Source organism: Oncorhynchus tshawytscha, linkage group LG11 (genome assembly GCF_018296145.1).
Source record: "Oncorhynchus tshawytscha isolate Ot180627B linkage group LG11, Otsh_v2.0, whole genome shotgun sequence".
NCBI lineage: Eukaryota > Metazoa > Chordata > Actinopteri > Salmoniformes > Salmonidae > Oncorhynchus > Oncorhynchus tshawytscha.
The window spans coordinates 29,077,528-29,101,927 of record NC_056439.1 but is presented as its reverse complement, the minus strand read 5'-3'; the positions used below and the strand labels follow the sequence as shown (position 1 = coordinate 29,101,927).

Below are 24,400 nucleotides of genomic sequence, written 5' to 3'. Positions count from 1 at the left end.
CCTCATGAAGCTGGTTGAGAGAATGCCAAGATGACTTCAAGGGTGACTACTTGGAAGAATCTCAAATATAGAATATATTTTGATTTGTTTGACACTTTTTTGGTTACCATATGTGTTATTTCATAGTGTTGATGTCTTCCCGATTACTCTACAATCTAGAAAATACAAAAATAAAGAAAAACCCTGGAATGAGTAGGGGTGTCCAAACATTTGACTGGTACTGTACATGTTATCCACCCAATCAAAGGATCAGGATTAGGAGTAGTGTGGAGGGGTGGGGTGGGTGTGTTTGTGTGCTCAACTTGTAGCAGGCAGCCAAATTTGCTGTCAAAATGTATATTAGTTTCATCTTTTTTCTCTACCCTTGCCCCACTTGTTAGATATTATGCATATTGATAGTGTGATAGCAAACCTCCTCGCCATTTGATTTATCATAGTAGCAGGCAGCAGCAATCTAAATTATCAGACCGATGCAAGGAAAAGTGATCGGGTGAAATTATGAAGCAAGTAGACAAAGAAATACAGCTTCACTCTCTCCAATCAGAGCAGCAGGATCAACGTACAGCCCGTCCTTCTCTTTACAGACAGGCAAACTAGTTATCTAGACCAAACATGACTGACTCAAAGACAATACAGTATGGTTTAGAAACTCTGTGACTGCTGACATGAAAAAGATGCTTGCTGGCACCCGAAAACCGGGGCGCCAGTTGCATTCTAAAATATAATTTTTGCCCCCCTGTTTTATTATTGCACTGTGTTACTAAAAGCGGCATCGGTGTACTTTAGGATCATGCGGGTGCCTCAGAGTGGTTGGGTAGGCTTTTTGTCCGGTTTCAGATGGCTGGATTTAGGACCAAGCAGACACCACAGAGCATGCGGACAGGCTGTGTGAAGGCAAAGCTTCTGAAAGGCATGGTGCTGCTGTCTCTGTGTGTGTTACACTTTTTCTCCAAGTCATAAAAGCAAGGAGAACAGAAACTGGCTACTCTTTATTTGAATGATGTAGCTGGCAAAATATAAATATTCCCAGTGCTGAGCTATCAGTGTAACTGACATGTAATGTTAGCTACAGTAATATTTAATTCCCTCTCAACTGAAGTTCTGTCTGAAGAGAATGAACTAGCTAGTAGCTACCGCAGCCAGTTCAGCTCTAGTCACTAGCCATCTGTCAGGTTAACTGTATCTAAAAGCTGTTGTGTGTGTGAAATGTTTTGTAGCCTTTTTGTCCTGTTTCAACAGAAGTAAATTAACTTGGCTAGTTTTCTTCAGTTGATGTAACCTTACTATTAGAGCTAGCCAAAAGTTGGCTAACATTCGCTAACTCACTAACTTTAGCTATTATTTGTGCCTCAATTACAGTAGACCTGAATCAAACGATGAAACCAGCGGCCAAACAATCAAAGACCAATATATATATTTTTTTGACAGAGCAATATGAGTATAGCAATGTAACGCTATTGATCTGTCAGTTTCCCTAGCTAATTGCCTACTTTTCACAATGACATGGCATGAACAGCTCTACAAGCTATACTGTCAGGTGCACAGTCAGTACACAATACTATACTCATCAGACAGCCAGGGAAGACCAGTCTACGGAGCTCAGGTGAATTTCGCAGTATATTATAACAATCGGTGAACAGATACAAAATTCCATCTGAGTTGATGGGTAGACCTACAGTCTGGGATCTGGGAATAATGGTCATTTAAATGATTGAACCATTGATTCTATTCTTGGATAATATAATGTATAAATGTACACCATGTACACCTTTGATACAGTTTGAAATCACCTTGAGGTTTGTCAGACTGCCTTAAAATAGTTTCAATCTTTGAAACCTCTGGCATCATCTGACATGATGGTGCTGACGGAGATGGCAGCATCACAACTAGCTCTTAGGAAACTCTGCAGTATTTTGTTTATGTACTATTTTTTACGTTATTAGCTCAGGAATTGTTTTGTGTCATTACATACAGCCGGGAAGAACTATTGTACATTAGAGCAACGGTAACTCACCAGAACATTCAGCTACAATAAATGCAGCCTCAGGATATATGTGGTTTCCAGTTTGCATAAAGTCCACTGAAGTTCTTTGAGGGCTGTTGTGGCGCCTCACAAGTCCTCAACTGGCAGCTTCATTAAATAGTACCCGCAAAACACCAGTCTCAACGTCAACAATGAAGAGGCGACTCCAGGATGCTGGCCTTCTAGGCCGAGTTCCTCTGTCCAGTGTCTGTGTTCTTTTGCCCATTTTAATATTTTATTTTTATTGGCCATTCTGAGATATGGCTTTTTCTTTGCAACTCTGCATAGAAGGCCAGCATCCCGGAGACACCACTTCACTGTTGACGTTGAAACTGGTGTTTTTAGAAATGGATCACTAGCCACTTTAATAATGTTTCTATTTCTAGCATTACCCAACTCCTATGTATAAACTGCACTCCACACTATTCTACGGTATTTTTGTCACTTTTAATTGTGTTTACATCTTGCATCACCCATCTCATATGTATATATTGTATTCTATACTACACCACTGACTGTTGAACAGCCATCTCCAGCATATCAGAGGCTGCTGCCTATAGACATAGATTAGGAATCACTGGCCACTTTAAGGAAAATGAAACACTAGCCACTTAATAATTTCTCTGTAATCTTGCATTACTCATCTCATATGTGTAAACAGTACTCTATACTATTCTATGGTATTTTGGGCACTTTAATTGTGTGTAAATATTGTGTCACCCATCTCATATGTATATATCATATTCTATACTATGCCACTGTATCTTAGTCCAATGCCGCTCTGACATGTAAACTCAGCAAAAAAAGAAACGTCATCTCATTGTCAACTGTGTTTATTTTCAGCAAACGTGACATGTGTAAATATTTGTATGAACATAACAAGATTCAACAACTGAGACATAAACTGAACAAGTTCCACACACGTGACTAACAGAAATGGGATAATGTGTCCCTGAACAAAGGGGGGGGGGGGCTCAAAAGTAACAGTCAGTATCTGGTGTGGCCACCAGCTGCATTAAGTACTGCAGTGCATCTCCTCCTCATGGACTGTACCAGATTTGCCAGTTCTTGCTGTGACATGTTACCCCACTCTTCCACCAAGGTACCTGCAAGTTCCCGGACATTTCTGGGGGGAATGGCCCTAGCCCTCACCCTCCGATCCAACAGGTCACAGACGTGCTCAATGGGATTGAGATTCGGGCTCTTCGCTGGCCATGGCAGAACACTGACATTACTGTCTTGCAGGAAATCACGCACAGAATGAGCAGTATGGCTGGTGGCATTGTCATGCTAGAGGGTCATGTCAGGTGTAACTCAGGAAGTTGTTGTTGCTATCCTGTACCTGTCCCGCAGGTGTGATGTTCGGATGTACCGATCCTGTGCAGGTGTTGTTACACATGGTATGCCACTGCGAGGATGATCAGCTGTCCATCCTGTCTCCCTGTAGCGCTGTCTTAGGCGTCTCACAGTATGGACATTACAATTTATTGCCCTGGCCACGTCTGCAGTCTTCATGTCTTCTTGCAGCATGCCTAAGGCACGTTCACGCAGATGAGCAGGGTCCCTGGGCATCTTTCTTTTGGTGTTTTTCAGAGTCAGTAGAAAGGCCTCTTTAGTGTCCTAAGTTTTCATAACTGTGACCTTAATTGCCTACCGTATGTAAACTGTTAGTATCTTAATGACCGTTCCACAGGTGCATGCTCATTAATTGTTTATGGTTCATTGAACAAGCATTTGAAACAATATTTAAACCCTTTACAATGAAGATCTGTGAAGTTATTTAGATTTTTACTATTTATCTTTGAAAGACAGGGTCCTGAAAAAGGGACGTTTATTTTTTTGCTGAGTTTATATATATATATATTCTTAATCCATTCTTTAATTCATTTTACGTGTATTTTGGGTTGTGAAACTGTTAGATATTACTTGTTAGATATTACTGCACTCTCGGAGCTAGAAGCACAAGCATTTTGCTACACCTGCAATAACATCTGCTAAACACATGTACATGACCAATACGTTTGATTTGATTTGATTTGAAGGCTGGCTGAATCCTGAGTATGTCCTGAGGCTGAGTATGTCATTTTATCTCAGCATGTCTACAGATTCACCCTTCTCCCGGTTTTGTTTGATTTTACTTTAGTTTATTTAGTCAATATTTTGTTAACTCTTTTTCTTGAACTGCACTGTTGGTTAAGGGCTTGTAAGTAAGCATTTCACGGTAAGTTCTACTCCTGTTGTATTCAGAGCATGTGACAAATACAATTTGATTTGATTACTTCTTATCCATTGCACAAATAGCCTACAGCTGTGTCTGTCCCGCATAGCCAATGTGATTTATAGGATATTTATTTTTATCAGGATATTTTTTACATGCAGGCTGCAATGTTTTTATGTAGGCTATTTTTACATAGTTGGCAATGGCAATAAAAGTTACTTTTAGATTTGTATAATTTTCATTTAAATCTAGACTGTAGATTAACCACGGACAATGATTTTGAGATACAAAGACTATTTTAATGAAATTAAACTGTTCTACGAAATTGTGCTTATGAAAATCATAACTAGCACGCAGATTGGTAGAAATGGTAACATAAATTGGCACTCCAAATGGAAAAGGTTGCCGACCGCTGGTATAGCCTATTACCGGCAACTTCAGATGCATAAAGGCAGAATATTCTAAGGCCATCAGCAGCGGGAGGAGGGTCAAGGACAGGTTATCTTTATCTCTGGCTCCCTCTTGAGTAATTTGTGTGTCTTAATTATTTAATGTAACAGCGTGCTCAAAGCATCAGACAATCTCAGTACATATAGCCTAGTTGATTTTATTCAAACATGTAGGGTGTGTCTATATATGGAAATATACAGTGGGGAGAACAAGTATTTGATACACTGCCGATTTTGCAGGTTTTCCTACTTACAAAGCATGTAGAGGTCTGTAACTTTTATCATAGGTACACTTCAACTGTGAGAGACGGAATCTAAAACAAATTTTTAAGTAATTCATTTACAATTTTATCCCTGATGTCCTTACACAGCTCCCTGGTCTTGGCCATTGTGGAGAGGTTGGAGTCTGTTTGATTGAGTGTGTGGACAGGTGTCTTTTATACAGGTAACGAGTTGAAACAGGTGCAGTTAATAGAGGTAATGAGTGGAGAACAGGAGGGCTTCTTAAAGAAAAACTAACAGGTCTGTGAGAGCCGGAATTCTTACTGGTTGGTAGGTGATCAAATACTTATGTCATGCAATAAAATGCAAATTAATTACTTAAAAATCATACAATGTGATTTTCAGGATTTTTGTTTTAGATTCCGTCTCTCACAGTTGAAGTGTACCTATGCTAAAAATTACAGACCTCTACATGCTTTGTAAGTAGGAAAATCTGCAAAATCGGCAGTGTATCAAATACTTGTTCTCCCCACTGTATATACTGTATATAGGGCTATATATCAATATAGAACAGGATTATCTATTTTGGATGCAATTTGAATGGAGTTGATGGAGAGAGAAAAATTCTGCGAGAGTGTGCTCGTGTGTACACTGATTTAAAGCAAAGATAGGCAGCTAGACGGGGTCCCAGCTATGATGAGGGAACCCAACACACACACACACTCTTCAAAAATGTTTAATTTTATAGCCTGTGACATGTGTTATATGTGTCTGTCTGTAGCTGGATGTGGTGTCCGAGGTGGTGTTGGTGGGCACAATAGTGCCAACAAAGCTCATCACCAAGCTAAACACCTCCCTGTGCAACTGGATCCTGGACTTCCTGAATGGCCGCCCCCAGGTGGTAAGGGTAGGCAACAACACGTTTGCTGATCCTCAACACTGTGGCCCCTCAGGGGTGCGTGCTTAGTCCCCACCTGTACTCCCTGTTCACCCATGACTGCATAGCCAAACATGACTCCAACACCATCATTAAGTTTGCTGACGACACAACAGCCTGATCACCGACAGCAGAGAGAATAAAGTAGACGGCACGGGTCAAAATGTTGATTTATGAAAATGTATGTTCATTTATCACGTGTTAGAGGGTGTGTTATTTTATATCTACATTGCATCTATTCCTTTGCCATTGCATCTATTCCTTTTCCATCAAGATAGAACTGCCAAAGGGGGAGGAGTTGCAGTCTACTGCAGAGATAGCCTGCAAAGTAATGTCATACTTTCCAGGTCCATACCCAAAAAGTTCGAACTACTAATTTAAAAAATGACTCTCTCCAGAAATAAGTCTCTCACTGTTGCCGCCTGCTACCGACCCCCCTCAGCTCCCAGCTGTGCCCTGGACACCATTTGTGAATTGATCGCCCCCCATCTAGCTTCAGAGTTTGTTCTGTTAGGTGACCTAAACTGGGATATGCTTAACACCCCGGCAGTCCTACAATCTAAGCTAGATGCCCTCAATCTCACACAAATCATCAAGGAACCCACCAGGTACAACCCTAAATCTGTAAACAAGGGCACCCTCATAGACGTCATTCTGACCAACTGGCCCTCCAAATACACCTCCGCTGTCTTCAACCAGGATCTCAGTGATCACTGCCTCATTGCCTGTATCCACTACAGAGCCGCAGTCAAACGACCACCCCTCATCACTGTCAAACGCTCCCTAAAACACTTCTGTGAGCAGGCCTTTCTAATCGACCTGGCCCGGGTATCCTGGAAGGACATTGACCTCATCCCATCAGTTGAGGATGCCTGGTCATTCTTTAAAAGTAACTTCCTCACCATTTTAGATAAGCATGCTCCGTTCAAAAAATGCAGAACTAAGAACAGATATAGCCCTTGGTTCACTCCAGACCTGACTGCCCTCGACCAGCACAAAAACATCCTGTGGCGGACTGCAATAGCATCGAATAGTCCCCGCGATATGCAACTGTTCAGGGAAGTCAGGAACCAATACACGCAGTCAGTCAGGAAAGCTAAGACCAGCTTCTTCAGGCAGAAATTTGAATCCTGTAGCTCCAACTCCAAAAAGTTCTGGGACACTGTGAAGTCCATGGAGAACAAGAGCACCTCCCAGCTGCCCACTGCACTGAGGCTAGGTAACACGGTCACCACCGATAAATCCATGATTATCGAAAACTTCAACAAGCATTTCTCAACGGCTGGCCATGCCTTCCGCCTGGCTACTCCAACCTCGGCCAACAGCTCCACCCCCCCCGCAGCTACTCGCCCAAGCCTCTCCAGGTTATCCTTTACCCAAATCCAGATAGCAGATGTTCTGAAAGAGCTGCAAAACCTGGACCCGTACAAATCAGCTGGGCTTGACAATCTGGACCCTCTATTTCTGAAACTATCCGCCGCCATTGTCGCAACCCCTAATACCAGCCTGTTCAACCTCTCTTTCATATCGTCTGAGATCCGCAAGGATTGGAAAGCTGCCGCAGTCATCCCCCTCTTCAAAGGGGGAGACACCCTGGACCCAAACTGTTACAGACCTATACCCATCCTGCCCTGCCTATCTAAGTTCTTCGAAAGCCAAGTCAACAAACAGGTCACTGACCATCTCGAATCCCACCGTACCTTCTCCACTGTGCAATCTGGTTTCCGAGCCGGTCACGGGTGCACCTCAGCCACGCTCAAGGTACTAAACGATATCATAACCGCCATCGATAAAAGACAGTACTGTGCAGCCGTCTTCATTGACCTTGCCAAGGCTTTCGACTCTGTCAATCACCATATTCTTATCGGCAGACTCAGTAGCCTTGGTTTTTCTGATGACTGCCGTGCCTGGTTCACCAACTACTTTGCAGACAGAGTTCAGTGTGTCAAATCGGAGGGCATGCTGTCCGGTCCTCTGGCAGTCTCTATGGGGGTGCCACAGGGTTCAATTCTCGGGCCGACTCTTTTCTCTGTATATATCAATGATGTTGCTCTTGCTGCGGGCGATTCCCTGATCCACCTCTACGCAGACGACACCATTCTATATACTTCCGGCCCGTCCTTGGACACTGTGCTATCTAACCTCCAAACGAGCTTCAATGCCATACAACACTCCTTCCGTGGCCTCCAACTGCTCTTAAACACTAGTAAAACCAAATGCATGCTTTTCAACCGTTCGCTGCCTGCACCCGCACGCCTGACTAGCATCACCACCCTGGATGGTTCCGACCTTGAATATGTGGACATCTATAAGTACCTAGGTTTCTGGCTAGACTGTAAACTCTCCTTCTAGACTCATTTCAAACATCTCCAATCGAAAATCAAATCTAGAGTCGGCTTTCTATTCCGCAACAAAGCCTCCTTCACTCACGCCGCCAAACTTACCCTAGTAAAACTGACTATCCTACCGATCCTCGACTTTGGCGATGTCATCTACAAAATAGCTTCAACACTCTACTCAGCAAACTGGATGCAGTTTATCACAGTGCCATCCGTTTTGTCACTAAAGCACCTTATACCACCCACCACTGCGACCTGTATGCTCTAGTCGGCTGGCCCTCGCTACATATTCGTCGCCAGACCCTTTGGCTCCAGGTCATCTACAAGTCCATGTTAGGTAAAGCTCCGCCTTATCTTAGTTCACTGGTCACGATGGCAACACCCACCCGTAGCACGCGCTCCAGCAGGTGTATCTCACTGATCATCCCTAAAGCCAACACCTCATTTGGCCGCCTTTCGTTCCAGTTCTCTGCTGCCTGTGACTGGAACGAATTGCAAAAATCGCTGAAGTTGGAGACTTTTATCTCCCTCACCAACTTCAAACATCTGCTATCTGAGCAGCTAACCGATCGCTGCAGCTGTACATAGGCTATCGGTAAATAGCCCACCCAATTTTACCTACCTCATCCCCATACTGTTTATATTTATTTACTTTTCTGCTCTTTTGCACACCAATATCTCTACCTGTACATGACCATCTGATCATTTATCACTCCAGTGTTAATCTGCAAAATTGTAATCATTTGCCTACCTCCTCATGCCTTTGGCACACAATGTATATAGACTCTATTTTTTTCTACTGTGTTATTGACTTGTTAATTGTTTACTCCATGTGTAACTCTGTGTTGTCTGTTCACACTGCTATGCTTTATCTTGGACAGGTCGCAGTTGCAAATGAGAACTTGTTCTCAACTAGCCTACCTGGTTAAATAAAAGTGAAATATTTTTTTTTTTTTAAATGGTAACAATTTAATTTGGTGAGGTGTACGTGGACAGAGGGGTGAGGAGAGGGACTGACGTCCTGAAGACCTTAGCTCTGTGGGATACCTCTGTCTTCTTTGGATGACCTATACTCTGGGGGCTCGCCTGCCAGGTACAACTGTGTGTGTGGGCAGATGATGCCAATTACATTGATCATATGTGGTTGTTACCTACTGTAGTTGAGTGTCTGCTAAATAAATGAAATGTAAAATGTGTGTGGGTGTTTGTAGGGAGAGCAGGGTGTCAGTTATGTTCTGGAGCTCATGAGAGATGAGCTACATCTGGTGATGGCCCTGGCAGGTAACCACTCTATCCATAGCTAATTAAGCTACTCTGGCCCTTACCTCCTCGTCTCTTAATTCTAGCCCTCAACTCCAATCCTTTCATTTATCCAAGCATGTGTACTGCATACTTGGAATGTCTGAAAGTGGGTGTTGCAAAAGTGGGTGGATCAACAGTGACGTGTGTAACATCAGCACTCCGTTATTGGTTAGACAGGCCATATCCCGGTGCAATGGGTCAGCTTAATGTTAAAATTGCAGCCACCTGAAACAGTCGAGTGGAAACAAATCTGCCCAATTAGCTAATTCGCTTTACAGACACCAACTTCTGTTCATCCACCCTGTTCTTTCGCCTTGTCAACTTTCAGACACACTCCACATATGCAGTTACCCATGACTGCATGTATCTGCACTGACCTGAGTTCAGAGGTGAGGGTTGAACTGTGTATTTTGTCTGCAGGATGTTGTTCTCTGGCAAAGGTTAAAAGATCCCTTGTCAGAAGACCTGAATTGACCTCTGGGATCTTAAGTGAAGAAGCTGAATTCTCTCACACACAAATTGGATTTCAAGGCACCAGCCATGTAACACCTGGATAAATTAATGATTTAATAAATTAGTCAATTGTAGTGATCCTCGCTGCTTTTCAAGTTTCCAAAACACTACAAATCTGATGTAATGTACTGATGAAATAACCCTCATCACCTGGTATAATTTGCAGTGGTGGGAAAAGTACCCAATTTTCATACTTGAGTGAAAGTAAATATACATTTAATAGAAAAAGACTGAAGTAAAGTATTTGGCTTTAAATAAGTATCAAAAGTATAAATAATTTCAAATTCCTTATAATCTAACCAGACTGCATGATTTTCTTGTTTTTTTATTTACAGGTAGGCAGGGGCATATTCCAACTCAAATTTACAAACAAAGCGTGTGTTTAGTGAGTCTGCCAGGTCAGATGCAGTAGGGATGACCAGGGATTCTCTTTAAGTACGTGAATTAGACCATTTTTCAGTCCTGCTAAGCATTCAAAATGTAATGAGTACTTTGGTTTCAGGGAAAATATAGAGTAAAAAGTACATTTTCTTTAGGAATGTAAGTGGAGTTGTCCGATTTAAAGTTTTTGGGAGTGTTTTTACTTAAGTACCACTGATCATTTGAAGCCTCATTAAAATCACGTTTCTTTCCAATATTACTGATGTTGCAGTTTGACTAGCCTTGCACAGCCATCCTTCCCAATCTTGTCTCACTGAACCATGAGCTTCTTAGGGTTTGACTAAACCTGCTGTATTGGAGAAATCACTAAGCTAGGAGACAGAACTCCCGAGTGGCGCAGCATGGGTAGGCCGTCATTGTAAATAAGAATGTGTTCATAACTGACTTGCCTAGTTAAATTACATTTAAAAAAACGAATGGCAATACAAATATCAATAGTCAATCTTATAATCAACAGCTGGTGACTTCAGTAGACCAGCAGATGTCACTAACACACAGCTTTGACACACTAAACCTTCTTGGTACAATTGGTGGCAATGTTGAAAACGTCCCCATCGCATACACGTTTAAAATTCCCGCCACACACACGCTTGCAGAATCCTGACCTTCTTTACAGACCATACTAGCAATCTAAACAAGGAGTTGATAAATACGGCAGTAGAGCAGGTTTATCGTTTAATCACATTCATCAGATACAAAACGTTCCCATGGCAATACTGAGATTAAAAATACACACTCAGAGTTCATTTTGGAGTCTTTCCAAACACACGTGGGTGTGTTCAACTTGAGTACTCAGGCGCAACAATGGTTGTGGAGTGTATTAAGTTGCAACCGTTACTTGGCGCTTGCTGAGTTGCCATGGTTACTTGGTGCTGTTGAGCACAGCGACAGTCTTCATGCCATAGTGATAGTAGCTGTAGCCTGACACAGTCGTCGTTACCGCTGTGATATACCTGCACATAAACACAGTATTACCAACACATGCAGAACAAAAACAATGAACCATTTAGAGTTTCAGAGTGCAGTGTGCCAAAACAGACTGCCTGTGGTGTGTGTCTTACCATAGGGCTTGCAGGAGCGGACTGTCTGTGTAGTGAAAGACAGGTGAGGCCAACGATGCTGCTACTAGGAAGAGCTGGATCGCTGTGTTCACCTGCACGCAAGCATACAACCCACACATGATTAACCAACTAGACAAACGACTGAGGACTGTTATGACTTTTTTTGCATGGATATTTAGATATATGCGTGTGTTTGTGTATATATATATATATATATTTAAGGTACAGAAACATACCTTGCTGAGGGTGGTGGGTTTGAGCTGCGCTGTTGTGTAGCAGGGGTTAAAAAACTTACTGAGAGTCACCTGGAACGAGAGAGAAGAGAGCAAGCGGAAGATAATTATTATGTAGTCTAAAAAGAGCAACGCCAAAGATCTAGACGCAACAAAGTTCTGGATCCACTGCCATTCATCTCCTCATTCCTGTATCCTACTGATGGGCAAGTGTCCGTGACAGCCCTGAACCAGCCCGCTGTGTGTGTGTGAGACTTACAGGTGGTGGGACAGTCTTGTATCTGACGTAGAAAACAGCCGCTATCAGACCAACGTCTCTGGCTATCACCAACGCTGTCAGGGGAGCTAAGAAAAGACACATGGTCAGAGGTGCTGGAAGACCACAAATTAAACAACTAATTCATTTTTTCTTTCAAATGTGTCTTCTACATCTATGAGGATTGTGTTGACATTGTTTGGGATTATTAGCACTGTAAACAGAAAGATTTAATTGAATTTCGCAGCAAGGAAGGACTGCATTTCAACACACACCTGGGATGAGCTGTGCGTAGGTGAGACTGATGTAGAGAACGCTGATGAGGATTTTATCAGCCAATGGGTCGAGTGCGCTGCCCAGCGCAGACTTCTGACTGGGCCAGTTACGGGCTATATAACCATCCAGCTACAAAGACAACACACAGGGTTAACAGTGTACAGTGCCTTGCGAAAGTATTCGGCCACATTTCAGGCTTCAAACATAAAGATATAAAACTGTATTTTTTTGTGAAGAATCAACAAGTGGGACACAATCATGAAGTGGAATGACATTTATTGGATATTTCAAACTTTTTTAACAAATCAAAAACTGAAAAATTGGGCGTGCAAAATTATTCAGCCCCCTTAAGTTAATACTTTGTAGCGCCACCTTTTGCTGCGATTACAGCTGTAAGTCGCTTGGGGTATGTCTCTATCAGTTTTGCACATCGAGAGACTGAAATTTTTCCCATTCCTCCTTGCAAAACAGCTCAAGCTCAGTGAGGTTGGATGGAGAGCATTTATGAACAGCAGTTTTCAGTTCTTTCCACAGATTCTCGATTGGATTCAGGTCTGGACTTTGACTTGGCCATTCTAACACCTGGATATGTTTATTTTTGAACCATTCCATTGTAGATTTTGTTTTGTTTTGATCATTGTCTTGTTGGAAGACAAATCTCCATCCCAGTCTCAGGTCTTTTGCAGACTCCATCAGGTTTTCTTCCAGAATGGTCCTGTATTTGGCTCCATCCATCTTCCCATCAATTTTAACCATCTTCCCTGTCCCTGCTGAAGAAAAGCAGGCCCAAACCATGATGCTGCCACCACCATGTTTGACAGTGGGGATGGTGTGTTCAGGGTGATGAGCTGTGTTGCTTTTATGCCAAACATAACGTTTTGCATTGTTGCCAAAAAGTTCAATTTTGGTTTCATCTGACCAGAGCACCTTCTTCCACATGTTTGGTGTGTCTCCCAGGTGGCTTGTGGCAAACTTTAAACTACACTTTTTATGGATATCTTTAAGAAATGGCTTTCTTCTTGCCACTCTTCCATAAAGGCCAGATTTGTGCAATATACAACTGATTGTTGTCCTATGGACAGAGTCTCCCACCTCAGCTGTAGATCTCTGCAGTTCATCCAGAGTGATCATGGGCCTCTTGGCTGCATCTCTGATCAGTCTTTTCCTTGTATGAGCTGAAAGTTTAGAGGGACGGCCAGGTCTTGGTAGATTTGCAGTGGTCTGATACTCCTTCCATTTCAATATTATCGCTTGCACAGTGCTCCTTGGGATGTTTAAAGCTTGGGAAATCTTTTGTATCCAAATCCGGCTTTAAACTTCTTCACAACAGTATCTCGGACCTGCCTGGTGTGTTCCTTGTTCTTCATGATGCTCTCTGCGCTTTTAACGGACCTCTGAGACTATCACAGTGCAGGTGCATTTATACGGAGACTTGATTACACACAGGTGGATTGTATTTATCATCATTAGTCATTTAGGTCAACATTGGATCATTCAGAGATCCTCACTGAACTTCTGGAGAGAGTTTGCTGCACTGAAAGTAAAGGGGCTGAATAATTTTGCACGCCCAATTTTTCAGTTTTTGATTTGTTAAAAAGTTTGAAATATCCAATAAATGTCGTTCCACTTCATGATTGTGTCCCACTTGTTGTTGATTCTTCACAAAAATACTATCTTTATGTTTGAAGCCTGAAATGTGGCAAAAGGTTGCAAAGTTCAAGGGGGCCGAATACTTCCGCACACAAGCCTAAGATCACCATGCCAATACCAAGAGTCGGCTGGAGTGGTGTAAAGCTCGCCGCCATTGGAGCAGTGGAAATGCGTTCTCAGGAGTGATGAATCATCTTGCAGTCCGACGGACAAATCTGGGTTCGGCAGATGCCAAGAAAAGGCTACCTGCCTCAATGCATAGTGCCAACTGTAAAGTTTGGTGGAGGAGGAATAATGGTCTGGGTCTGTTTTTCATGGTTCGTGCTACGCCCTTTATTCTAGTGAAGGGAAATCTTAACACTACAGCATACAATGACATTCTGGACGACTCTGTGCTTCCAACTTTGTGGCAAGTTTTCCTGTTTCAGCATGACAATGCCCTCATGCACAAAGTGAGATCCATACAGAAATGGTTTGTCGAGATCAGTGTGGAAGAACTTGACTGGCCTGCAAAGAGCCCTGAGCTCAACCCCATTGAACACCTTCAGGATGAATTGGAACGCTGACTGCGAGCCAGGCCTAATCGCCCAACATCAGTGCCTGACCTCACTAATGCACTTGTGGCTGAATGGAAGCAAGACCCCGCAGCAATATTCCAACATCTAGTGAAATGCCTTATTGCAACAAAGGGGGACCAACTTCATATTGATGCCCATGATTTTGGAATTAGATGTTCCACGAGTAATGTCCACATATTTTTGGTGATCGAGTGTATTTCAAGCGGTGTGTGTAGGCAGGTGTGTGTACCACGTCAGTAAATCCAGCCAAAGCAAACAGCCCAAGGGAGAGGTGAAAATGTTGCTCAGTTATCAGGATTCCCAGGACTGGAGCCAGTGCGATGCGACACACACACAGCAGGTTGGGGATAGTCCATGGGTTCTCATACTGAAACACACATAGAAAGTTTTTTTTTTTTTTTTAAACACTGGTTGAGCAATATTTAGTGCAGGACTGTGCATTGTTCATATGACTAGAGAGTGTGTGGTTCTTTGTATTTAAAACATGCCCTGACAGCAACGGAAACCAGCCCTAAAAGTAGACTCAGCATTATGGCATAATTTAACCTAGAATGGGGCAACTTCCTGCACACAGACATCAACAACAATGAATCAGCCAAGACTACCACTTGTCTTACCACACACACCGACCTACACCACCTACCAGTTCTTTAAATTTGAACAGTCCTTGACCAAGATCAGATGGTCTATCAGCTGGCTGGGTGGTTTCCCTCAGGTCAACTCCAGGTGGGCAGTCGGCTGGGGTCTCACGGGGTTTTCCACTACAGAGACCTCTCCAGCCTGGAAACACACCAGAACTCACTGGGAACAACCTCAACCCCAGGAGAACATGAGAGTTAGACGAGTGATCCGTAGGGTAAAACCTAAAGCGGTCGTCGTTACCCTGCGTCCTCTCGTGACCTCTGCGGCGACAAGATCTGGAGACGCTTTCCGTGGAACCCTTTAGCTCTTGGCCGCTAACCTCAGGGGTCGTTGGGCTGGGGATGTGCGTGTCTTGCGGGGTGTGTGTGTGATATTGTGTGTAGCTGGACCACTGGGCGACAGAGGACACTCTGTTTTTAAGTCTCTGCAGCAACTTCAGTTCTACCCTCACACACACACCTGTCTGCTGCTGCTGCTGCCGCCATGACGCAGGAATTGCCCAACACACACTTCTCGCACACACCGCCAAGTTATTTTTAGAAACCGACAAGAACATCGCGAACAAGACGCGACTTACAAACTAACCTCATTTACAACGCTTTACACACACAACTGTTTTTACATCTCCCCGCTGGTTCATATTTGTCCTGTTTCCTTAGTATCAACCAGCAGCTCTAGCCGATCAAGCCAACGTGTTCCATGTTTGCTGCCGTATTCCGCGACAGTTTTACGACGTCGTGGTATTGGTGGATATCACCAGAGATAGATACAAGCATCTCTGATGCCACTTAACACATTTTCCAAAACCCTGATTTGAAAAGTTAACTAATTTTGATCATTTGGGTAATTATAATCCGATAATGCAGGATGTGTCACCATTTTGGTCGTTTAGAGTGCATCATCTTACCACTACCTGCCTCATTTTCTCTCAAATGTAAAGGTTATTTATTTCACGCCTGCGCACTCAGACAAATCCTTGAACCAGTCACTTGCGCCACAGCTGAACAGCGCCTAGCAGTGGACTATATACGCAGCTACAAAGGAGTCTGCAAAACCTTGTTGTTCCTATTATTTTCAACATTTACTTTATTTGATCAAAATGTTCATAATATTTCTAGCTTATTTATTTTATCACATTCGTCCCCAGAGCAGTTAAATTATAAGATTTGCATAATATAGTCAAAATACATTAACATCGGTCAGGAATTCATATTCAAACAGATTCATTATTAATGTATTAAACCGTTATATATTAATATACAGTACCAGTCAAAAGTTTGGACACACCTACTCAAGGTGAAAATCAGTCAATCTGGAATATTTCAAGAACTTCGAAAGTTTCAAGTGCAGTCGCAAGAAACCCATCAAGCGCTATGATGAAACTGGCTCTCATGAGGACCGCCACAGGAAAGTAAGACCTAGTTACCTGCAGGGGATAAGTTCATTGGAGTTACCAGCCTCAGAAATTGCAGCCCAAATAAATGCTTCACAGAGTTCAAGTAACAGACACATCAACTGTTCAGAGACTGTGAATCAGACCTTCATGGTCAAATTGCTGCAAAGAAACCACTACTAAAGGACATCAATAAAAAGAGACTTGCTTGGGCCAAGAAACACGAGCAATGGACATTAGACCAGTGTAAATCTGTTCTTTGGTCTGGATTCCAAATGGGATATTTTTGGATCTAACCGCCGTGTCTTTGTGAGACGCAAAGTAGGTGAAAGCATGATCTTCGCATGTGTGGTTTCCACCGATTAGCATGGAAAAGGAGGTGTGATGGTCTGGGGGTGCTTTGCTGGTTAAACAGTCTGATTTATTTAGAATTCAAGGCACACTTAACCAGCATGGCTACCACAGCACTCTGCACTGATACGCCAACCCATCTGGTTTGCGCTTAGTGGGACTATCATTTGTTTTTCAACAGGACAATGACCCAACATACCTCCAGGCTGTGTAAGGGCTATTTGACCAAGAAAGAGAGTGATGGAGTGCTGCATCAGTTGACCTGGCCTCCACAATCACCTGACCTCAACCCAATTGAGATGGTTTGGGATGAGTTGGACAGCAGAGTGAAGAAGTGCTCAGCATATGTGGAAACTTCTTCAAGACTGTTGTAAAAGTATTCCAGGTAAAGCTGGTGAGAATGCCAAGAGTGTGCAAAGCTGTCAAGGCAAATGGTGGCTACTAAAGAATCTTAAATATATTGTGATTTAACACTTTATTGGTTACTACAGGGTTCCATATTTGTTATTTCATAGTTTTGATATCGTCTTCACTATTATTCTACAATGTAGAAAATAGTAAAAAATAAAGACCCTGGAATGAGTAGGTGTCCAAACTTTTGACTGGTACTGTACAGATATACATCTCCGTATTGGAAGAATTCACTAATAAAACAACCAATTCTTTACAAAACATGTGTATTGCATTATGTAACAGCAGGTCTTTAAATGATGTTTGTGTGTTATATAGTCTGTAGCTGGTACTGTCTGTGTCCTTTCTTCAGCAGGTAGCCTTGTTCATTCAGAGAACTGATGAAACCTTCAAAGTCTGCAACCTGAATCAACACACACACACACACACAAAACCTTTTGAATTCCACGACCTGCAACATAACAGCTGTCTTAAGACCGAAAGCAACAGACAGGGGTGTGTGTGGTTGTTACCTGTATGTTGAGGTCCTTGGCCAGGCTGCGTAGCTGTGTGAGGTCGTACAACATGGTGTGTGTGCGCTGAGCGTGTGTGTTGAGCGCAGTGATAAATCTCTTGGCAGCCGAACGCTGACTCATCCCAACACCCAGTACTGAACGCTCAAAGTCCAGACCTCCACTACCATCAGAGAAGGTATCTGCCAGACTGACACACACACCAGAATGTCCCCCACAGAATTGTCCCTTTTATTTGAGGGTCATTTTATAAATCTGTTTTATCGTTCAGAAATGAAAGCACTTTATCTAGTCCTCCCCCATTTGAAAGTATCATAAGTATTTGAACAAATTCACTTATAGTGTAGTCAATTTAGTCAAATGTTTTGTATTTGTTCCCATATTCCTAGCATGCAATGACTACAAACTTGTTGAATGCATTTGCAGTTTGTTCTGCTTGCATTTCAGATTATGTTGTGCCCAATATAAATTAATGGTAAATAATGGATTGTGTCATTGTGGAGTCACTTTTATTGTAAATAAGAATATAATGTTTCTGAACACTTCTACATTAATGTAGATGCTACCATGGATTACAGATAGTCATGAATGAATCATGAATAATAATGAGAAATCTTTCGAGGTATAAATATCATACCTCCCAAAAAATGCTAACATGTTTTGGGGGCATGATCTCTGTGCATCTGTAACGAACTCACCCATCATTATTCATGATTCTTTCAATACTATCTGTGATCATGGTAGCATCCATATTCATGTAGATGCGTTTAGAAACATTCTGTTCTTATTTACAATAAGTGACAGTACATTGTGGACCCCAAAAGTGAATTTGTCCAAATACACCCAACACTTTCAAAATGGACTTGATACATATAGTACATTCATTTCTAAACTGTAAAACAGATATTTATGGAAATACCCTCAAATAAAAATAAATTCTGTAATCACCCCTTAAAACATTTGATTTAAAATCCAAACTGCTTGAGTAGAGGCAAATTAAATGTTTTAGCTTCACTGTCCAAATAAATACGTAGGGGAATGTATGTGGGATAATGTGTTACCTGTGTTTCATGATCTCCACTACGTCTTCAGCGTCACTCTTGGTAGCTGTCTCTCTGAGCTCCAGCTTCGCCCGTGCCTACACACACAGTCACATAGTCAGGGCACAGGCTCAGGTCTGTGTGACATGTTAGAGACTTTAGGATGTGTTATGATCAAATTCCATGTGTGTATTTGAGTGAGTGTGTTTGCCTACCTCTGTGAGGCGGATGAGGGACTCCAGCTGGCGTGTGGTGATGGGTGTGCTGTCGACGGGGTGTGTGTGTGAGCGTAGGGAGAGGTAGAAGTCCTGGAGCGTCTGGGCAGCGGCAGTAGAGAGCGAGGGATGAACGTAGCGACGGGCATAACCAACATATTTTCTCAGCAGGGAGTGGGGGATGGGGTCTACACACTCCCCTGGACACGCCTAACAGAGACAGACTCAATGTCAGAAATTCCATATATTTTGATAAAGTACTTTGGTATTTGTGTGTGGGTACCTGCAGCCGGTCAGAAAGAGGTGTGTCGGAGGGCTCCAGCAGCGAGCTCTGTGATTGATGGTAGTCTCCTCGTGTAACCACGGCACCTGAAGCCCCTCCCTTCCCTGACCTGACGGCCATGACATGTTCCGACAGCCGGCGGTCATGCGACTCATCAGGAACATCCAATAGCAGGAAGACCACGTCAAACCTCGAAAGGAGGGCACTGCCCATCCTACACACACATACACAAAATAAGTCAACTTGTACCGACAGTGTAGCATAAGCTAAAAATGAAAGGTGAAAATGTGTGTAAGTCTACTTGAGGTTTTCGGAGACCGTCTTGGCCCTGTTGTAGTGTCCTCCAGCAGGGTTAGCAGCAGCGATAACAGAGGTCCTAGCAGGTAGGGAACACACCAGACCAGCCTTAGCCAGACTGATGGTCTGCTGCTCCATGGCCTCTAGTAACGCTTGTTGCTGATGGCCCAGCTTATCAAACTCATCTATACAGCACAGCCCTGACACAAACACACAAATGGCACAGATAGGTTGGATGATGACAGGTTGGATGATGACAGTTGGGATGTAAGCGCACACACCCCTACCTTGGTCTCCTAGTACCAGAGCTCCAGCCTCGAGTGCGTAGTCTCCAGAGCCGGCGTCTCTGGACAGAGTAACGGTCAGCCCTGACGTACTGGTAGTGTTACCACACACATAGATCCCCCTGGGAGCCACATTACACACCGCCTACACACACACACACACACACACACACACACACACACAGTTACAACAGCTAGTTTGAGGTTGGCGTGTTTTTAAGTGTGTGCATGTTACCTGTAGCATCTGACTCTTTCCCAGGCCAGGGTCTCCCACCACCAGTATATGAGGGTCTCCTCTGATGGGAATCCTGTTCTTATCATCAGCATGCTTCTGACTGCCTCCAAACAACGCTAAGGACAGGCCTGCTTTTACTAGCTACACACAAACAAAACACACATTTCTTTTTAAACAAACACTTTTTTTGAAACATGACCACAGCTTACCTGAAACAACATGACCAATGGAAACTAGGCTTACTCACCAGGTGGCCATAGATGGCTGGACACAAGGAGCTGGAATACAAATCACATCAGTCACGCACAATATATAACAAAAGCACTATATTAGTACAGTAGCGTCACAGTAGTATTCTGTGTGTGCGTGTCTTACTGTACGATGAGCTTCAGTAGATCAGGTTGGCTGTGTATTTCCTGGATGGCGTACAGCTCCTTCAAAGAGAACTCTATCCCCGATGACCTTTCACCTCCAGATGACCCCTGACCTCCAGCCTCCTTCACTTTCTGACCTTAATTAAGAAGAAACTTGATTGTCCACACAATTTGAAAACAATTCATTGTTTGTCCTCCCAATAACATGAGTAACAACTACACAATAACAGACCTACAGCTACCTTTAGAGTTGCTGACGGAGTTGGCCTCAATGTAGAGCAGGAACATACACTTATCCTTCTTCCCCCTGCTGCCGCCTACACACACCACACAAAACACACACCTCATCAATTACTCAGACAGTGCCAGTGATGTTAACAACTGCGTGTGTGTGTGTGTGTGTGAGAGAATACCGTCGTCTTGGCTGACTCTGACTGTTCCAGTAATAGTAACGGTGTCTCCAGGGACCGCACTGTCACAGAGGTCAGAGGTCAGGTGACATTCCACCGTCCGAGGGATCCGCCCTGCCTCCCTCTGCTCTCCTCCAATCAGCTCCTGGACCCTGGGGCACCATGGGAAATAGTTCGCATACACAGCTTCAGTCCCAAAATATTTTCCCCTAGCCAAAGACCCCTAGCCCATACACCCTAGAAACGTATGGAGATCTAAGAAGATTGGATAGGTATGTATAAGCATTATAAATAACAGTGTAATTACTTGATATTCTGCCAGTCAACAGTGAGGGTGAGAGGGGAGCTCCTGTTGGGAATGAAAGAACGACTGCGACACTGTGGCTGCACACACTGAAGAAACACACGCACAATCAGCAAACACACAGCCTGTGGTTCAATCCAATGTAGGTTGTAATGAAAGTGCTCTGTGGCAAGGTGAGTGTATGTGTTGTACCTTGGTGGGCGTGGTGAACTTGCCGTGTGGCAGGGTGAGTGTGTGTGTGTGTGAGCAGCCGGAGCAGGTGAAAGCCAAGCGTGTGCAGAGTGGTCTGATGTTGCTGACACGTACCACGGTCCCCCTCACACACACCAACCGACCAAACACACTGGCACGCAGCGTCCTCAGGGCTGTCAATGGCTCATAGTTATACAACCTGAAACAAACAGTTATACAACCTGAAACTGAGTCAGAGAGAGACCGTGAGAGTGTGTGCGTGTTTTACCTGGCGCTGATGTGGGGTATGTTAATGATGGGTGTGGCTCCCCCAGAAAGCCCTTCCCCCTGTAACTCTGCAGCGTGTCTCTCCAAGTCCATTGTCAAAACCTGACACACACACACACACACACACACACACACACACATTAAAATACATAGACACAACTACCTTCAGTGAAGTGTATGTGTATATGTACCTGGTGTATGGCGAGGCCCAGACAGTTGAGGGTGGTCTCTGGTTGTTCTCTCAGCTGATTGGACAGGTCCGGAAGAGCCATACACACCTCCTTATCCTCAACAAGAGCCTTATAGTCCACCAACACACTGCCCTGACGCTCAATCTCATCCTACACACACACACACACAAATTAAGCTTGCCCCCTCACCAAAGGCTACTATTTTTTAGAGGTTAAAACAATGTGCAGAAATCTCATTTTTGTCATCTTACTTTGTCATAGAGGTGTATCTGTGAGGTGAAGTACTGTTCAAACACTTTGATCTTCTCCACATACGGAGAACTATCTATGAAACCTTCATACAGGAAACACACACACACAAATAGATCACAAAAAAAATAGGAATATAGACAATACACACACACATTAAAATACAAACACACAACAGGAGGTCTGTGGCACCTTAATTGAGGAGGCCAGGCTCGTGGTAATGGCTGGGGCAGAATAGGTGGAGCGGTATCAAATTCATCAAACACATCACTTCCATGTGTTTGATGCAATTCCATTTACTCCATTATTATGAGCTGTTCTCCCCTCGGTAGCCTCCACTGATACACACCTACCTTCAGTGAAGTAGAGGGCCCAGCCTGTATAGGGAGAGAGTCTGTCCAGGGTGGTCTGAGACACATGGGACTGAGAGGACCCTAGAAAGAGACGGCAAGAGAAAGAGATACTGAAGCCTCCACAATGGAGTCAGTGTTGTCCCAAAACCAAGGGTTGGAAATCATTGAGGGGGTTAAGGCATATTTAGAGGCTTGTAAGGGGCTGGTCTTACCTCTAACTGTCCCTTATCTCTAACCAGGCTAACTGTGTGGTGTATGTGTCTGACCCATACCTCTTTGAGCACTGGGGGGGCGTGAGTTTCCTCTCCACGGTCTTCCCCTCCATCCCCCTCCTCCTCCTCCCCTCCATCCCCCTCCCCTCTGCCCTCCTCTGCAGGAGCTGTGAGCAGAACCCTCTCCACTCATCTTACACCTGGAAATGAGAGAGGGATACAATAGAGAAATATGTAGAGAAAGAGAGGTTCAGGTGTTTGGGGATGAATAGGGATAGCTCATTCTGAAGCCATCCTAACATCCTAAACATTTGTAAAAACATTGGAGAATGGTGCAAAACAGGCTGAAGTTGCTAATGAAGATAGTCCTCGCTCTAATAATGCCTCATTCCTTGTTGGAGTGTTTCATGGAGAAGGATGTGTTTTTGGTAGATCCATTTGCGGTCAACAAGATGGTGGAGGACACACTGGGAAAGGTGGAGTCAAAGTGACCAGGAGTGGTATTGTGTTGTTAGAAGAACAAAATGAAAGTGCATTGTGTCTTGGGGAATTATCAGAGTATTTAGTAGAACGTTTCAATTTTCTGATCTGGGCACCGGTAAAAGGAGTCATCTCTGGCATAGCTTTGGAAATTGAGGATGAAAAACTAAAAGCAGAATGTGACCAGGAGTAGTGGGGGCAAGTCGAATGAACCGTATGGTGAATGGAAGGACAGAGGAAAGCCTATCAGTGCTATTGTTATTTGATGAAGAATCTCTTCTGACATGTAAAGCTGGGGTATATGAGATAAGTAGTGAGAGCTTATGTGAACAGACCGTTGCAGTGTCTAATGTAAAATGTTATGTTTGGCCACTGGCAAGCGTGTGCAGAAGGAATAAATACGGTATGTTGTGGAAGAGTCAGTGGAATCACGTTCCTGTGTTCGCTGTAAGGGTGAAGAAGGTCGAAGTAACAAGAATCCGAGCTGTCCACCCGGTCTCCTATGCAGAGGCAGTGCAAATAGCCGAAGGAAAATATTCAAATTAGGAAGAAAAGGCAATGGATGCACCGCGGACCGCCATAATTCAGGAGAAGAGAAGAAGATAAAACTAACCTCGCTAACATAACTCGTTTAATAGAGGAATATGACGCAATTAACAGTCAATTCAATAGCTAACGTTAGCTGTTATGTTGGGTGTGAACGACAGCTAACTTAGGTCACCTGAGCTGGCTAACTCACAGTGTATGGTGAAAAGTTACCACCTAGCTTAACTATCTTCAGCTACCTCACCTGCTACTATAATAGCTAAATGAGTTAGCTACAATCGTGGAGACAAATGTTTCTACTTACCCGAGTTGCGTAACTGGGAAAGAAACGTCACTTCTAAAGACAAACTTTACAGGATAATAGATACTCTTTGGTTACACTTCTTTCATAAGCTAAATGTGAAATGATATTCTTAACTAGCTAACGTTAAAGCAGATATATAAATATATTCCATATATTTGGCTAACAGTTAGCTAGTTAACAAAACGACAGCTTCTGTATTCAGTTGATGATGGTTCTGTTTATTTTATTTTTTAGCTTTGGCGCAATTTCGAGGCAACTTCCGCTTCTTTGCAGCGGAAGACCATACCAACAGTATAAACAAATACTAATCATAGTTTTGTTTTAAGTCTTGTATGAATACCTTTCTAACATACTTGT

At 43.3% G+C, this 24,400-nt stretch overlaps 2 protein-coding genes across 3 annotated transcripts; both read right to left on the bottom strand.

The window, feature by feature from the left end:
- Nucleotides 1-11,106: 11,106 nt before the first annotated feature.
- crls1 (cardiolipin synthase 1) lies at nt 11,107-16,052 on the bottom strand. The gene is made up of 7 exons (XM_024437192.2): nt 15,142-16,052; nt 14,728-14,865; nt 12,270-12,399; nt 11,998-12,083; nt 11,742-11,810; nt 11,506-11,597; nt 11,107-11,397 (listed from the first exon to the last, which is right to left on the bottom strand). The coding sequence occupies exons 1-7, from the start codon at nt 15,694-15,696 to the stop codon at nt 11,307-11,309; spliced, it is 1,161 nt and encodes a 386-aa protein (XP_024292960.1). The 5' UTR covers nt 15,697-16,052; the 3' UTR covers nt 11,107-11,306.
- A 1,349-nt stretch (nt 16,053-17,401) lies between these two features.
- mcm8 (minichromosome maintenance 8 homologous recombination repair factor) lies at nt 17,402-24,294 on the bottom strand. 2 transcript variants are annotated; one of them, XM_024437187.2, is made up of 20 exons: nt 24,044-24,294; nt 22,774-22,913; nt 22,502-22,582; nt 22,151-22,233; nt 21,900-22,049; nt 21,710-21,810; nt 21,442-21,640; nt 21,253-21,338; nt 20,949-21,097; nt 20,778-20,852; nt 20,537-20,672; nt 20,409-20,439; nt 20,162-20,302; nt 19,930-20,071; nt 19,647-19,842; nt 19,346-19,559; nt 19,063-19,272; nt 18,869-18,945; nt 17,808-17,997; nt 17,403-17,698 (listed from the first exon to the last, which is right to left on the bottom strand). In XM_024437187.2, exons 2-20 carry the CDS (start codon nt 22,904-22,906, stop codon nt 17,606-17,608), a joined length of 2,487 nt encoding a protein of 828 aa, XP_024292955.1. In that variant the 5' UTR covers nt 22,907-22,913; nt 24,044-24,294; the 3' UTR covers nt 17,403-17,605. The 2 variants fall into 2 exon arrangements, with proteins under 2 accessions (XP_024292954.1, XP_024292955.1); XM_024437186.2 differs by having other exon boundaries at nt 17,402-17,698; nt 19,647-20,071.
- Between the last annotated feature and the right edge of the window lie 106 nt (nt 24,295-24,400).